This window comes from Manduca sexta, chromosome 27 (assembly GCF_014839805.1).
Source record: "Manduca sexta isolate Smith_Timp_Sample1 chromosome 27, JHU_Msex_v1.0, whole genome shotgun sequence".
Taxonomy (NCBI): domain Eukaryota; kingdom Metazoa; phylum Arthropoda; class Insecta; order Lepidoptera; family Sphingidae; genus Manduca; species Manduca sexta.
In genome coordinates this window covers 9639560-9656664 of record NC_051141.1, presented here as the reverse complement: position 1 = coordinate 9656664, position 17105 = coordinate 9639560, and the positions used below count along the sequence as shown (strand labels likewise).

Sequence of the window (17105 nt, the reverse complement as noted above, 5' to 3'; positions counted from 1 at the left end):
AAAGCTATTACATCACCAAGTTGCAGTATAATTGGCCGCACGAAAAAAGTAAACGACATTCGATTACAATGCGGCGACACGCCCTAGATCCGGAATTGCACGGAGTGTACGAAACAAAATAAAAAAACTGTTATACAAACGCTAATGTAACTTTGGTTAAATTATTTAATAAGAAAAATAAGTTATTATGTCATCTACTCCGAGATAATTCTGTTCCGTAGTTGCGCACTTCCTTCCTAATTCATTAGAAAGCTTTATATAATATTAATAAGCAGCATTTTTAAGTTATTATTTGTAATCTTTCTAATATTATGATGGTTAGAAATGTTTATAAGGTTGTTCATTAGAAATATATTTAGAGAGCGCAAAAACGAATTTAAATTTCGCAAACAGTTAGACCATATCAAACATTAAATTGTAATGTTATTTTTAAACTGAAAATGTTCATAATGAGCCTTTTATATCATGAAAGGTTTCTTACGGGGGTAAAATCGTTAACAAAAATTAGTAATGTTATTTTAGAATTATAGTATTAAGCGAATTAAATATTTATTAACAGCATTACGTTATACGTAATTATTATTTAAATAATTAGGTATAACGTAAATACGGTATATATCGTATTAGATTTTTAACCTATCGAGGTAACCGGAGGTGTTTTACCCTCACCCGCCACCTTGCGGGTAGCTAAGATAGCTATCTTCAGACTAATGTTCGATGTTATAGCCTACGGGCGGCGAGATGAATGTGATAGAAACTAATTATTAAGTCTCAACGACAACCTATACTCTGCAAAGAATGATTATTATAAATATAATTACTTTATATCTAATGACATAAGTGCATGTCAGATATTGAAATATAGGGTACAAAGGTTTTATTTATTTAGTAATACATGCATCCAAACTCTCTGGCGTGATACAAGTATACATATTTCCGGTTGTCTGTTGTTGTCATGTTTCAATTCATTTTTAACATTTTATTTATTTCGTACTGTTAACTGATGTTTTAATAATTACTGTGGAGAAAGATAGGAAATAACATAGAAAAAAAATAAGTATAATAAAGTGTCTCGCCGAAACTACCCTATATACCTAGGTATATCGAATGAGAAAAAAGACAAAATGGACTATCTGAGCGTCATACACTATTGTCTCTACATAAATTGCGCTATATTTACCTAATTACCAACCAAAGTATTTTAACCTCCTAAATTCTTCGTTTAATGTGCTTTCCTTTTCTACTCCTTGCAAGCAACGAATATTTCGGTCACTCATATGCGTGAAGTACAGTCAGCCACAAAAGTAGCTGAACCAATTCAAAACTTCAAAATCTTATACACATTACCTTCAATACTTTTGTCTGTATCTAAATTAAAATAAAATCGTAACTTTATTATAGTGAAGAAAAATCGATTGATAAGGACATAAACGTTTATAAAAACAGGTATTTATTCGAATTAAAGTTAACAAAAAAAATTAATGGTCTGGGAATCGAACCAAGAAACATACAGATACATAACAATACTATCAACTAAAACTTGCCACATATCGGCGTACATTTGCGTCTGTCTAGCCAACTTCCAAAGGTAACAATCTGCAACTTTCATAAAGTTAGCGCTCGAGCTCTCTAGTCTTGATATACAGTGACCATGGAATTGAGCTACTGTGTCTCTTGGCGATAGAAACCGCTCGTGAGGTCAACCTGCCACTGAAACTGGTGGTAGGTAGGTGGTATGTGAGACGCACGTGTAGGTACGACCGCAATGTCTATTTCTGCCGCCAAGCAGCAGTGTGTAGTCACTGTTGTCTTCCGTTTAGAAGGTCATTGTAGACAGTGTATCTACTGGACATAATAAGGCTTAACATCTTATGACTCAGGAAGGCGAGCGTAGTGGAATACCAAACAATACTTTGTAATTCAAGATGTTGGATGGTGGTTCTGCTGTTTAAGGGCGGTCGTATCGTTTACCATCAGTCAAACGGCAAACTCGTCTTGTCATGTCAGTCAGTGAGGTCAAGAAGAATTTGGAATCCAACCTTCTAGATCGAGTTACGATAAAGAAGCTGGCGACCTCGTACGAAGGTAAACCCAGATGATTTCTAGCGATATTTAAAAATACAGATAGCGTAGTAAAGCGACATAAAAGTGTAAATTAAATTGGCGGGACACTTTTATAAGTAGGTAGATTAAAAATTAGTATAAAATTCAGTAAGGGTTGCTGAAAACTCCAATGTTTAACAGCAAGCTACGAGAGCATTTGGCGTTTAATAAGCAATTAGTAAACGCCAAATGTTCGTAAATTATCTTGACACAAAGTGATTGTCAATTATGTGACATGTAAATCTCACATAACATAGGTATTTATTTAACTTGCTTTTGTACTAGGTCTACGAAAAATGCTTCGAGGAACTTCAGATACAGAACATGAGGTGGTAATAGGGGCTGCAGCTATATTGTAAAGTAAACTCTTCGTGCCGCATCAATCTGGTGTAATATTGAGGTTTATTATTATATTAAAAAAAATATATCATTATCCGTTATATTGGATATCCAAAGTGGGTTTGTAGTATGAACCTACCAGTTACTTTAATACAACGAGAGCGAAATAGATTTTAGTTAATATTTTATAGCAATATTCCAAAAAGAAACAAGATTATGACGCAATAAATAACTAAGAAAATTAAATAATCACCCAACTATCACATTTTCATTTATACCTGAAATACCTGTTTACATTTAATAGTTTCGTCAATTTAAAGGCAAGTAGGATTTACAGTGAATTATGGTTTCATGGCTAGATGGCAATGAGTAATTAAATCTTATTTGTAAACATTTTTATGCATCACCAAAACTACTGATACGATTCTGATTATTCTATCGCGAAAACATAATTACTTTATTCTTGAGCTCTTATATCCGAGAACGAACCCTCAGAGTCGCGGGTAAAAGCTGGTTAATAAAGTTTTACTAATGAAAATTTACAGGTGAAATATCCTAAAATTGTTTTAATTGAATTGTTATAACTTATATTACAAAATATAGAATAGTACTACGTACTTATAATTGACATAAATATTGTTTACGAGGCGTAGCTTGCGGTTTCAGCCTCTCCCTTCCCACTACCAAAATTCCTTAAACAGCAGTACGACAGCAGCGCCATCTATTTATAAAATCTGATTAAATATACCATTAATTGGTATAGTTACAAACTGCCGGGATAAAACGTAGCCTATATGTTAATCTAGGACATGGTCTTCTCATGTGCCAAATTTCATACAAATCCCTTTTGTTTCTGTGTTTACTTCTAACATACAAACATTCAAACATTTTCGCAAACTTTTGCATTTATAATAATACGAATAATATATATGTATATAATTTAGGTACGAAATAAGTATAAGCTAAGATCGTAAGATTATGATACACATTTCAAATGTATATTTAAAGCTAGTTTCAGCACCATCATATCAGGCGAATATGAGGCAATGGCAATATATATTTTAAAAGCGTAAGTGATGAAGCATACGCCTATAGAGTATATTCTTAGATTCCACTAGAAGCCTGTACTGTCCTGACAATACTCAAATATATTTTTAAAGGAAATACTAAATTCACGTATTATATCTGAGAAAAATGTACTGTAATAAATTTTTAACCCTTGTTAATAAGTGAAATTCAATGAAAATAAATATGCGATTTGGCCTTTCGTGTCTTGTAAAGATGTCGTTGGAGGAAAGGATGGATATTAATAATGGTTTTTACGCCGGTGTCATAAAGGGATAATAAAACACGATCCAAATAAAATGTGGTTTAACTTAACAAAAATATAATATTAACAACAAACTCCGTCTCAACCGGAATATAAATTCACAACACAACAACTTAACTAAAAACTTAAATAGTAACAGGTAATGATAATCAGACATTTAAAATAATGTTTATCAGTTAAATATAACTGTTATTCATAACGGATATACTATTTACAAAAAATAACATCTTAACGTATTCCTGCGGTTGAACATTCGTTATAAATGAGGTTATTAGTGGGACAAATGGGAAACGATTTTCGAAAGCCATCGAAACATTTAAATATCTTATATGAAGTATTAGCTACAATGATCACATAAAACGTTAAGTAATAACGTATCCTCTTATATTAATAGTTTATCCGTTTCCATGGCTTAATATTTTCTATTCTTTGTATTTTGTAAGTCTATCAGGTACACCGTACCTACCCACATAATATTAAATTACAACCATGTTGTTCTAAGTATATAAAGATACTGGCTTATCAGTGAGTCTCATCGCGTGGCTGGTGGTGTTCAGTAGCCCTCATGCCCCCCGGAGTACTCCTCCCCAGCGCCTGATAAGCCATAGCTGCCGCCGTCACTGCCCTCGAAACTCACTGGCGAATCAGCGTAGCCACCATCGTGACCTTCGTCAGATATGCCCCAACCGTGACCTGAAACAGTTTAATTAGGTGTGTTTGAATAAAGTTTATTACACTAGGCATTCCAACAGAATGTTGGGCGTAAAAATATGAACATTTTACATGAATTATGGTTGGACAACCTATATCCAATTTTTAACCTCCAAAGAAGTTAAAGTGGTCACAACTGATAATTGACCACTTCACTGCCCATTACTTGACATTTGTTCGTGGAATGTAGGAGACGTGATATGTACCGTCCTTCAGCCACAATTTATAAAGGAACATGGATGGAACAAACATGATTGGAAAGAAGGACGTATGGTTTCGAATTCCAAGGACTCCAACCTTTGTTCACACAGCAAGTCGTCATTACTCGTCAGTTGTTTCGTCAGAGATACAGACTACCGCGGTTTAACACGAAAATTTAAACTATAAACAAATATGTATACATCTTTGCTCTACAATATTCTTATCGTTATAAATAATATCTTATTACAAAATTCTAACTAAAATCTAAATACTTGTTTAACATTTTACTTTCTATTTTATACAGTCCGAGGCTGCTTATACTAAATATGTGAAATATTAGTACTTCTATCTACGTTAGCTCAATGTGTCTTCAGGTTTAACATAACATTCCAAATTCTTATGTATACTTATCTCAAATTTGTGGCATTTATAGCTGGATAGAATACCACGACGGTAACTTGACGTTAAAGTTATTGGTCTCCGACGAAAATTTATTACCATTCCTTCCACTGGGTACAGATAGTACATAAATTTTACGTCTGAGTGTTGAACGACATTAGTTGCTTTACGCGTAAGTAATGTGATACCGCGGACGTCTAAAATCAATTTTCCTTACGTCGCTTTCTTAATTCCATTATTTTACTTCAATAATTTATAAAAGCTTATGTTAGCTAAGTTATTTCAATAGTTTGTGGACTTTTAATATAATGGCATTTTTAAACTTTTCCGTAACATTTAATGAAGTGTTATAACAAAATAATTATATGTATTATATTATCCAAGTTTTTTATTTACGTCAATATATGCAAATATTGATTTAGGTTTACGCGTCGGATGACAATTATAAAATAAAAATCCACTATAAAATGCGAAAAATTGTTTTATTTCTATGCGAATTTAAAAAAAAAGGTCGTGTGTAATTTTTAGAGTAGGAAATAATCCCCGGACTGTTTTAATCCATTTACGCATAATTCTCCACTAGTATAGGGCTTCATTATCTTTAAATGCTGACTTGTGGTCTCAGGTAAGAGGCCTTTACATGAGAAGCCGCGGGCTAAACTTAATAAAACAGAATAACATACCTCCTCCATGCGGGGCCGCTTTAGGTTCACCGTATGTGTATCCGAGGACCTCGTAGTGGTCACCACCGCCGCCGCCGCCACTCTTGTGGTGCACATGCTTCACGATGGTGTGTTTGTGGTGGTGGTGTTTTACGAACAAAGGCACGTGGATGACCACCTTCTTGTGGCCGCCGCCGCCGCCACCCGCCGCGATCAGCGAGGCCAGCTCCGCCGCGCACACCAACACCAACTGAAATAAACAACATGTATTATATATGTGTGTACAGAACATGGTATATATTTAGATATTATATCTTTATAGAAATTGCGGAATAGCAACAACTATAATAATAAGCAGAGGGTTAACAGGGTTCAGGCTTAGGAGTGTTTGCAATCTTACTATTATAAATGCGGAAGTGAAAATGTTTGTTAGAAGTAAACGCAAAAACAACTAATCACATTTGCCTGAAATGTGATTAGTTAGACCTTGTCCTGGTTTAACTCATAACACACATCTTTATCCCGATAATTTACTGCAATGAGAAATAATAGATTTTTTGACTGTTTATTAAATACATGGCACTGGCGCCGAATTGGCTTTATGAATTACTATTGTGTTTTAGGGACTTTTGTAGTGGCTAAGGGTTTACACGCGGGCGAAGCCGCGAGTAACGCCTAGTCAACTATATTCCTTTCATTTATATTACAAACGTTTTATCTCCCTACACATCAAACCAACTACCTGACTCCGTACTATCACTAGAGCATTACTATGCAAGCGTTCATCTACAAATCCAATCCTTGTTGAAACTTTTATAGCGTAAATTAACAAAATGGTATGTTTAAATAAAAGAAAGCAACCATAATCATGAAAACATAGTAGTTTGATTGATTTGTTGATAGTTTTATTCATAGACACATGAACTTGAGTGTTTATCACAATGTGTATATCTTAGTAGATCTAATTCATAATATGATAAATTAATGTACACATGATTCAAATAAAAGTGGTTAAAAAACACAATACAGAAGCTGCGAAAATTCTTTCATAAACGAAGGTACTGTCACGAAGAACAATATTTTTCTAAATATTACTAACATTAATGCATGATAAATATCGCTTGAGCACATAAAATCGCAAAGCACATAAGCATAATATATAGATAAACTATACACATAGGCAAAGTTATGGCATTGGGTATTAAATACTAATTTCTAATCATAAGGTATTCAAATTGATTATTACAAAATTAAGCAGTGTAAAGAATAGTTCTCACGCCAGCTTCGTTATTCCCTCTCGTTATAGTTTTAGAATAAATTAACAGATATGTTTTCATCCAACTTGAATAAATACTTGGAATAAATATGTTACGTACGTAGGATTTAATTTTGTGATCATACAATAATATTTTATGTCTACCAAAATGTATTTTCGATAAGTACCAAGTAATTGGAAACACACGTCGTGAAAAATGAAAAGGAATTACTGATTCCATCATATTAATTTTTATTATATAAGTAATGAAAATACGATCTTATTGAACGGCAAAAGTTATTAAAGGAATTCGTCGCGACGATGCGAACAGTAGTTGTGTAACTCAACGCAAAAATAAAAGAAAAACATTCAAAACGAGAGCCGTTTACTTTTACTTGCTCACGACGCCACCATAGTACTTTATTTCATACTTATTGTTAATGGGAAAGTTAAGTTTTCTTTCAGATCAAATATAGAATCCTTTAAAAGAAGGTTGGTATGCGTAAATTATTTTCATTTCACGAAACGAACTTTCGATATTTTGTTGTTTATGCGGTGCTTTAAATAAATCGTATATTATTTAATTATACATTTCAGGTTATATACTGATTTCATAATTTATTTAGTGAACCAATTAAAACAATTATAGTTTAATAATATAATTTGTTCCGTAGCATATATAATATATTGTTTTAGGGCATATATTTAAAAATAAGTTACTATCAAATAATTTGTAACTGAAATAATTGATTTATTTTATTATACACCGAAAATAATTAATTAAGTTATTGTGTAATAAATAAATATAAGAAAAATTTGAATTAAATTTTTTGGGATAAAATTGTGATGATTTTAAAACAAAATTTTTCATATCATATAAATATTTCAATTATATATAAAAATATGAATAAATGCTAGTTATTCATTTGCAAATATTTTAAATATACCGCTAAAATATTATTAATTATTTGAAATAATGTATTGTGCTGTGATTAAAATATATTCCAATTAAAACGGCCTGTCAACTCACCAGAAAACGAGCAGACATGATGTGAATGGAACTGCACCGAGGAATAACCAAACGCTGTAACAGACTGCCGGTATGTGATAAATAATTTTAAACAAAACTTCCTTTTATATTGCAACGTGGTCGAGTTTCGCGACACTGCGTCTTGGCGGTGTCGATCTGAACCAACACTCGATTCAGATCACGCGAATTTCATTTTTATTGTAAAAGGCGAGAGCTCAATATTCAAAAATTGTTATGGTTTGACGAAAAGCTATCTATGAGGAGTTTCTACGGCATGAACTGCTAAAATTTCAAAAAACTTTTCCATCAAAAATTATAATAATTGCTAATAATATGTCTCTAAAGCTCAAGGAATCAAGCGAAGAAAAATATTCATTGTAGTATTAGAGTAGAAATTAGAATATATTTATTGTTAAGGCAAATTGTATATTTTATTTTTGTTGAATAGATACTTAATTCATGAATTTTAGGTATCACAGGCAACCTAATATAAAGTCAGTGAGGGAAACTGATTAAAAAAATCTCAGAAAGTATATCTATGATTAACTACAATATACTGCTTGGTATTTTCAAAACTTACCATTTTGATGCTATTTTTCTATAACTGAGTACAGAAGAAAATCTTCATCCGTTTTTATTACAGATCTCGTTGTTTAAAAAATTTTGATACATTTTTACTATAGATTTTCAGTTAAATCAAAGCACTGTTTAGTCAAGTGCATCGAATATAATTCTATGATAATATTTAGTACTCGGCCCATGCACTATTATCGCTGGTTGTAAATATTATTCCGTAAGAATATCTGGTGTAGACAAAACATTATATTAAATAGTATGACATGATCAATAGCACAACAAAAGCGTCTCGTTAAAACGTTCACATTTATCAATCCGACTCATATGTACTTATATACCGCCATCGACATACCGCGCTATAATTTCAGATTAAGATTATTAGGTTCGTTTGAGAATTTTAATAAAAATCATTGGTTAAACATTCTACAACTGCAGTTAAACTATTATTGTGGACCCAATGCGCATACGATTAGGTTTTCATAAAATCCGAATAAAGTTAATACTTATATAAAAAAGCATGTTCCTCGGAACTTAAAGCTCTTAGAATACAAATGCCAAAAACCTTAAATATTAACATAATAATACATCAACAAACACAATTTTTTAAACTGGATTTAACGGGGCAAGCAGTCGCCTTATTTTAAAAAAGAAGAGCTCTCAACCTCTAGTATTGCATTCGGCGCCTTGGTAACTAAACTTACTTCTCACTACTTTCAGCTAATTAATCGTAATAAATTAAGAGTTGAAATAAATCTATTATGAAACTATCTAGAACTACTGTAATAATACCCACGCTCTCGTTTCACAGCGTTCTAGTTCAATATTTCTCACTTGTATCGTTGTTTAAATCAATAACAAAAGTTGCGTGCACATACGCGTGACCTGCATTCGTTCGATGCAGCTTACAAGACTATTGCGAGCGAACGGAAGAGACTCTCACTTTTACTATCACTTCACAGAGAGCGAACCTGATGAGATTATAATAACTGATATAATATGACAATTATGTGCTGCAATGTACGCACTTACCTTCGTGACAATGTCACACAGGGCCAAGTACTTAGTTCCTTCCTTACTTTTATAGGTAATATTATAAAAACATTTTTTTTTTAATTCTATTTATAAAAAAAACGTGTTCACTTGTATACACGTGTCTTTATTTTTTTATTATATTGCTGATTTTTGTACATAAATAATGGAATCAGTATAACTGACCTACCTTGTTATTGCATTATGTGTATATACGTGACCACAATTGTAAGCTATTCACTTAAACACACGTCCCAAAGTAACTAACTGAAGGCTCCAATAACATGGCCATTGACATCTAACTTGGAAGCGACTTCCGCTCGGTCGCGTAGTCAATTGGAACGTCTGAGACGCCGAGAAATAGAGAGTTTCCTGTATCAAATACGAAGGTCAGTGTAGAAATATCTGCATTTTCACATTCTTAACAAAAAAATAATTGAACGGTTTCACTTAGTCTATTGCCTATTGTAAAAACAGATAGAGTTCCTGAACAAAAAAAAGTCTCTGTTCTCAATTATGTTCTATTATTATGCTAATCAATAAAGATTCGGCATATATTTAATCTATTACAGATACGAATTGAAATATACTATTGAAATGCGTATGAGCAGCTTCTGTCAGAGTCTCCACTTGCGTGAATATTTTATTTCCTAGTTTTCGTTTTTCTGAGGAAGTTTCATACGCTTCTGTTTACATTTCAAAGCGGTACTAGATTCAGGACGATATAAAAATGCTTTAAAAAAGGTACTTTAGTATTTTTTCAGGACATTTTTATTAATTTCACTGTGCTAGGCGTTGATTTGGCTAAATACTTTCTTCGTGGTATTTACTGGTTTTATCTACATGCATTACCTGATTATCTATTGTATGCTTGCTGTTGGCTTCATGAATTAGATCTTCGTGCAATAACTTAATGATAATCCTACTTAGGGACTAATATATTTTTTGGAATGTTTGATTTCTATTACTAAATAGTAGGTTTATGCAGCTGATAGTTCGCCTGACTGATACGTTTTGTCTCTTTTTGACTGACAGTAGAAGCATAATTTTGTTGCAAGTCAAATGGCATTGAAGCTAGCGAAATAACAGAGCCTTATGGGACAGCACCTGAAGTCGACAGGTCAGCAACCCAATGCAATAGTCTGTTATTAAACTTTTATGTTAAGCTACTCTTATATGTAAAGCGAAGCACTCAATAGAACATTCTCTACATCAGAAGGCTGCGTCTTTTTATTCAATTGAATAAAAAATACGTTAAGTAAACTATATTTAGTGAACATGTTGTTTTATCACGGCGCTGAAAGTATAAAAGCCTTCCAATCCCAAACCCATAGCCATAAGCTATTTTTAAGGTTAGTCGTCCTATAGGTACCTACTTATTTTAATTATATCTATCGAATATTAAATAGATGTTGCACAATTATCAGCAAAGATTGCAAACGGTGTTATTAAAACAAAGCTACGATTTTTTTGTTATAGACATAAAATGCGACAACAATAAAACATTAAGTAATTGTTCAGTACGTTAATATTGACCGTGCGTGTACATAATTTTCAAATTCGGAATGTAATATTGTATAACAAGTTTAGTAGGCCGTTATTTACAAATCGATTGTTTTATTTTAGTTTTACATCACGGAAAGCCTTTCTACGAATAATCGGCCATTGTTGTTATTTTGTAATATCTCAATTATCAGGCTGGTTCATATTAATGGTATACCTGGAACTTGACGATACCAATTTAAAGTGCCATTGTTATGTGGGAAAATACAGGTCAGTTGAAACTAGATGTGAAAAGTGGTGGTCATTTTAGTTTATGTTCTAAAAAGTGTTCTGATATGTATTCATGTATGATGAATAGATCGTATTTTTATACGATCTATCTAGACGTAAAGCTTTTCTACCGTAACAAGCGCAGTAAGTGGTTTGTGCTATAACATAGATGTCAATTACTTAAAAAAAAATTACGTGTTTTATTAATTAGTTGTTGGTTTTTAATTCACGAATAAAGTAGACATACCTTGCCACTAAACGTAGCAAATATTAGCTTTAAAGTTTTTTAAATATTATATCGGGAATTGGAACATGGAGATCCGATTGAATGACTACGGCGAGGTGGGGCTGTATAAGCATCTCCACAAAACATGATGATGACAGTAAGACCAGGGTGGTGACCGTGGAGTAGCCCTGCTCACTTAGTCTTAAAGTTATGGTCGACAAGAAAGACTGGAGAGCTGTAGAAACGGTACAGCAGCCCCATAGACGGGCTTAAAGAGGGAAGAAGGAATAATTAGGCTTTAATAAAAAAGCAAATAATATTTGGAACTAGTTAAAATGTTATTCATACCAAGAAATATCTAAAAGTAAAGGGAGCGTGGCCGACATTACGTGAGATTAAAAAATAAAATAAAACACATACTTGATAGACGTTGCGTTGAATACTACACCTGGTTGCGCAACAAACTATGTACTAGACACGCTTTCACGTAGATTCCGCCATTTAAATTATAGTATTGTAATTTGTAGTGCAATTTAGTACATATATTTACTAAAATATTACAGAGTATTTGTTGTCAGGGTCTACTGAAGACTGATACAACAACTGTTGTTTAGGATAATTAGAATAACTTATTAATTACTAATCAAAAAAAGGAAGCCGCAGCTCTACCCAACCCTTCAATGATTAATGTATAAGCTTATGATTTTAGTAAGCGCATACTCCAGCTGCGTAACAATTTACCGCCGCCTGTCAAACTATGGAATTTTTTGCCAGTTGTGAAAAGAAAACGTTATTTTTTCAAACTATTCCTAATTTAATAAGACTATAAATTGTGGAGTTTTAATCACAAATTATTACTACAATAAATTCTATGAATCTCAATTTATCTGAAAAGTTTGTTTCCTATGGAAAGTTTATTTCTTTTGAAAGCTTCCGTTGCGTGCTCTGCGTAAACTGTTAAAGTTACACAACAATCATGTATGACGGATTTGGTCCTCTTCTACAAGTTATAAAAAGTATATTTTGAAATAGTCAGCTGCCGCATTTTGCTTGTATAAACGCGATAAACACGAAAACCACCTAACGAATTTTGATGATATTTGGTATGGAGATAGTTTGAGAACTCAGGAAAGACATAGGCGAATATAAATACAAATTAAAAAGTATTTTCTCCTGGAAAACTCTTTTACGCGGACAAATACGAGCAAAATCTCGGATGCAATATGCAGGTCACGGTCAAAGTTCTTAACGGTGTACCATCGTTTTACCATGTTTCCTAGCATAGATTAACATTCCCAACCTATACAAAAAGCAGCGTTCATTAAACTGTGAACCAGCAAAAATGTCATCAACTACGTATTATTACGCGTAACATGTTTTGAAACACACATGAAACCCATAGTAAAAGAATAAAATAAAATAACTAATATTAAATTTTTCCTTACGCATTGAAATATAGAAATAAATGCCTCAAGTTCAAGCTCCTAAGCTATTACAATTTTTCGGATTAGTTTTTATAGTAAGTAGATAAAATTGGATTCTCAAAAAAGTATCAATTATCCGTGACTCGGGGAACGCATTATTTTGAATAAGCCCTTAAAACATCAGTGCGGACCGCCCTGCATTCCGATATAATCAATAGTGGAGTTAACCGAAAAAAAATTAACCGGGAGTATACTTTCACATGCGGCCCGGTGCAGTGCGCCGCTCGGACCCGACGGTGTAATGTATCTTCATCGGCCGGTCCGGCTCTATTAGTTAAAATACACATAATGTAAGCATGCCGTTTGACAACTTGTTCTAACTCCGACATACTCATATGCATTCAATAACATTATTTTCTCACGAGATTTAATTTAAAAGTAATGTTTGTAGGTCGTAAGATATCGTTATAAACGACAACTTATAAGTAATATCTGACGTACATTTATACTTAAATGATAATTTGTATATGCATATAAAAATATCTCATATTATAATTATTGCGTTTTATTTAATGCAATATTGAAGAGTTTAAGCAATCGTTATGATTAGACGATCAAATTTAACATTTTAATTCTTAGATTACGCGTAAACAATAGCAAAACTCCATTTTCGCGTTGATTTTAGTGAACTTGTACTAAGTATTTGCTTTGTAATAGATATTGTACTATGTGTGTAAATGTTAGAAAGTATGGTCTCTGCCAGAGATCACTTGGCACATTAGCACGTGATTAAGATAATTATTTATTTAAATACAATCTTTATAAATTTAGATATTTTGTAATGTAGTACAATTTATGCAGCTATAATTTAATATTATAGAAGACTATAAGAGTACCTATACTATTTCCACGGATCCGAGTGTGACATGGTGACTGTATAGCGAATGGTAAATGCCAGAATAAACTTAATTATTATTTGAAGTTAAATAAATTCTCCCTCTTCTCTACTTATACCTCCTTGTTAAACATCGAGTTTTACATTAATCTTATTACGATATTTGCAACGTTCATATGTTGGCTAGTGGCTGGTCTACAAATAAAACGTTTTATTTTATTTGTTTTATTTTTGTAGACATAAGTTTCATGACGCGACAAGACAAGAAGGATGTCGATGCCCCTTTTTTTAATCCGTAAATAACAAACTCTGATATTCTAACAATCTTTCGACTGTTTCAAAGCGGTGATAACACTCACTATCTAATGATCGGTTAGGATCTCACCTACCTTCTGCTGCAAAAATCAAAATTATGATATAGATTGAAACATTCTTAATGTCTTGATTCTTCGATCTATACGATCATTCACAGTTACTGACTTCTATGGAAAGAATTTTTTTCGGAACAAATACAAACTGTATATGGGTTAATTGTTTTAATAACATTTTTCCCATGCGATGTCGAGGTGGGTGGCGCAGGAAAGTTTCACGTCGGCGCCAGCCCCCCTGCGCGCACCAACAGCAATTCCAACTTACAGTATACCATTTGAACTATGTATTTCAAATAATTAAGCCCTTGACAGTAGTCATTTGTTGAATGGAAATGACGTTTTTATGGATCTTTATGTCGAACTTTTAAGTGTATGCAGAGTATATTTTTTTATTAAGAGTTTAAAGCAATCTATGCTATTCTAAAATATAGGTCTTTACCACCTACATTCATCTGAAATTAAAATAGAGTCCAAGCAATATATTTTTAAACCAAGATGCAAATAATAAAATAGCTTACGAAGGTCGCCCACTGCGACTTTTTGCAGCGGTGCTGTCGTACGTTTCTAAAAGTGCTTCTATTTCACTACCATCGCGAATTTGCAAGGCGTATCGTTAGCCATACAACAGTGCGACAGTATTAATATTATATCAATACAAACGCATGAGTTGCAAATTGTAGCATTCACAATAATTCCTGTATCAAACTTGCATCGCGACATCTGCGCGCTTGCATTGCGTCTGTAAAGTTACTGAAGCGCGACAGCATCGCGATATGATATAGGATCGTGGACATGGGCGAAAGCGGACTGCCATAAGCTTAACTGCATTGCGGCCGATTTATGATTGCATCGCTGTAAAAACTCGTTGTGGACAACTTCCCTTATTTTTGTCAATCGGCTGACTGCCTAACGTCCGCCCCTTCTGGGGAGATCTCCAGAAGCCTGCCGGGGCTAGATAGTCCCGGCCAAATCCTACACAAACCCACCCAAGCCCACCTAGGAAATCCGCCTAGGAAATCGAAAATCGAACGCTTCATACTCTATAGGCGTATACAGAGTATGAAGCGTTCGATTTTCAGCATCAATATGCAATGCAGGCAACACACAGCAAATTACTCACTAATTCATGGAATTAACATGTTATAGTCAAGAACTTATCCGGTGGGCATGTCTCATTTGTTTAAGCGATCCCAGACGCTTTTTCTTATTGTCCAAGATAATTTCACAAATCGAAATCACACAACAGTCTTGCTCCAGATACATTATATTTTTAATATGCAAGTTAGAATCAAGTGGACATTTATCTTTATTGATAAAGTTTCTAGAAACATTCCACACTGAACTCTTTCACTCAGTTTGGATAACATATGATTCAAGAAATATAACGGTACGACATAGGTTTTGTTAATTTTTGTTATATTTTTTTTCTGTCCATTTTAGCGTAATTAGAGTTGCGTGTCTGCTCAACATAATATATAACTACAAGAATTATACCTGCAACAAAAAAACTAAAAAAACTCTACGATAACGTTCGGTACAACTTTCAAAGCACACACTTAAAGGTATCCGCATCATTTTATCAATCCTTTAAATTGATAAAAAACGCCATCTAAACGAATAATGTGGTACTCTATAATGATATACCGAGACTACTTGCGATAGTGTAAAACGAAGTCTTTGCTAGTAACTGGAATGCAAAATTCAGTTGAATATAAACCGCTACTTGCTTTCACTTTGCATTAGTTCTCTAAACATGCCAAAGATGGCGCCATCATTGTACAAATATTGGGCACTGCAAAGAGTATATTATTATGCTTTGCTACTACCACATTACTAATGACAAAAGAGTAATATCTATGACCCTTTAACACTTTAATATCTATTTTAAACCTATTCTATTTATATCTATTTTTAATAATCGAAAGATTTTTAATACGATTTTGGTTGTATCGAACAGTCATTTTGCATTTAAGGCCTTTGTATCACGCATAATATAGGAAACATTGAAATTACCTAATAATATTAAGTCTGTAAAGTTTTACATTTTTAGTTTAAACGCATTATTATGGTACGAAATGACTGCTGCGATTTAAAATTTCTTTGCCTTATAGGAAACTATATTATTTATGAGTACCGGCTTCTTTTTATCCGGGTAACAGACTTAGACACGGGTGGAGCCGCGAGCAAAGGCTATAGGTATATATGAGCGGTGGGTGTGCGAGGCGCGCGGGCGTGACGACTGCCGCCTGCCGGCTTGCACTGCCACAGGCTGAGGAAACGGCTGAGAAGCCGATTATCGTAACACAAAAAATGTTCAGATAAGCCGACTTTCTAATAAACCCCGCTAGTCCGAGCCTTCTTCCTCGTACATAATAAATCTTAAGGAGTCCTCTTTTTAAACGCAGCCCTTCTCAACGTTTGTTCTGAACGGTTTAATAATTTATTGGAATTTATAAAGTGAAAAATTATTGTCCTACCTACCTATATTCACCGTCCTTTGCGTTGTATGAAGTGACATAACCGTAAAATATAATAAAGCATCGACAAGCGCAAAGTCGTTGCAATCTTACTTCCTAATAGATAATGTTTAAAATGGTTTGGCACAAAATACTTTTATGAGAATATATTATAAAATCTACCCTTAAACACGTTAAACAGTTTAAAATTAATGTTACACTTTATATTTCATTAACAGTTGATAGTACATAAATATCACATCTCACATAATAATTTAGTAGTTTCGTATAAAGACAGGTACGGGCTTCGAGGATAATAGGTTTT

The 17105-nt window shown here is 33.3% G+C and overlaps 1 protein-coding gene and 1 long non-coding RNA gene across 2 annotated transcripts; one reads left to right on the top strand and one right to left on the bottom strand.

The window, feature by feature from the left end:
* Positions 1 to 943: 943 nt before the first annotated feature.
* Positions 944 to 2688, top strand: LOC119190867. Its single transcript, XR_005113241.1, has 3 exons — positions 944 to 1446; positions 1954 to 2085; positions 2389 to 2688. It is a non-coding gene; the product is annotated as an uncharacterized LOC119190867 (long non-coding RNA).
* Positions 2689 to 3798: 1110 nt separating this feature from the next.
* LOC115447978 (glycine-rich cell wall structural protein 1.0) lies at positions 3799 to 8095 on the bottom strand. Its single transcript, XM_030175279.2, has 3 exons — positions 8031 to 8095; positions 5767 to 5995; positions 3799 to 4465 (listed from the first exon to the last, which is right to left on the bottom strand). The coding sequence occupies exons 1-3, from the start codon at positions 8046 to 8048 to the stop codon at positions 4326 to 4328; spliced, it is 387 nt and encodes a 128-aa protein (XP_030031139.2). The 5' UTR covers positions 8049 to 8095; the 3' UTR covers positions 3799 to 4325.
* Between the last annotated feature and the right edge of the window lie 9010 nt (positions 8096 to 17105).

What these genes read in the sequence shown, in the direction of transcription:
- LOC115447978 (XM_030175279.2), bottom strand. An exon ending in AGCGGCCCCGCATGGAGGAG is followed by an intron (nt 4,466 to 5,766) that starts GTATGTTATTCT and finishes AAACTGTTTCAG; the next exon opens with GTCACGGTTGGGGCATATCT.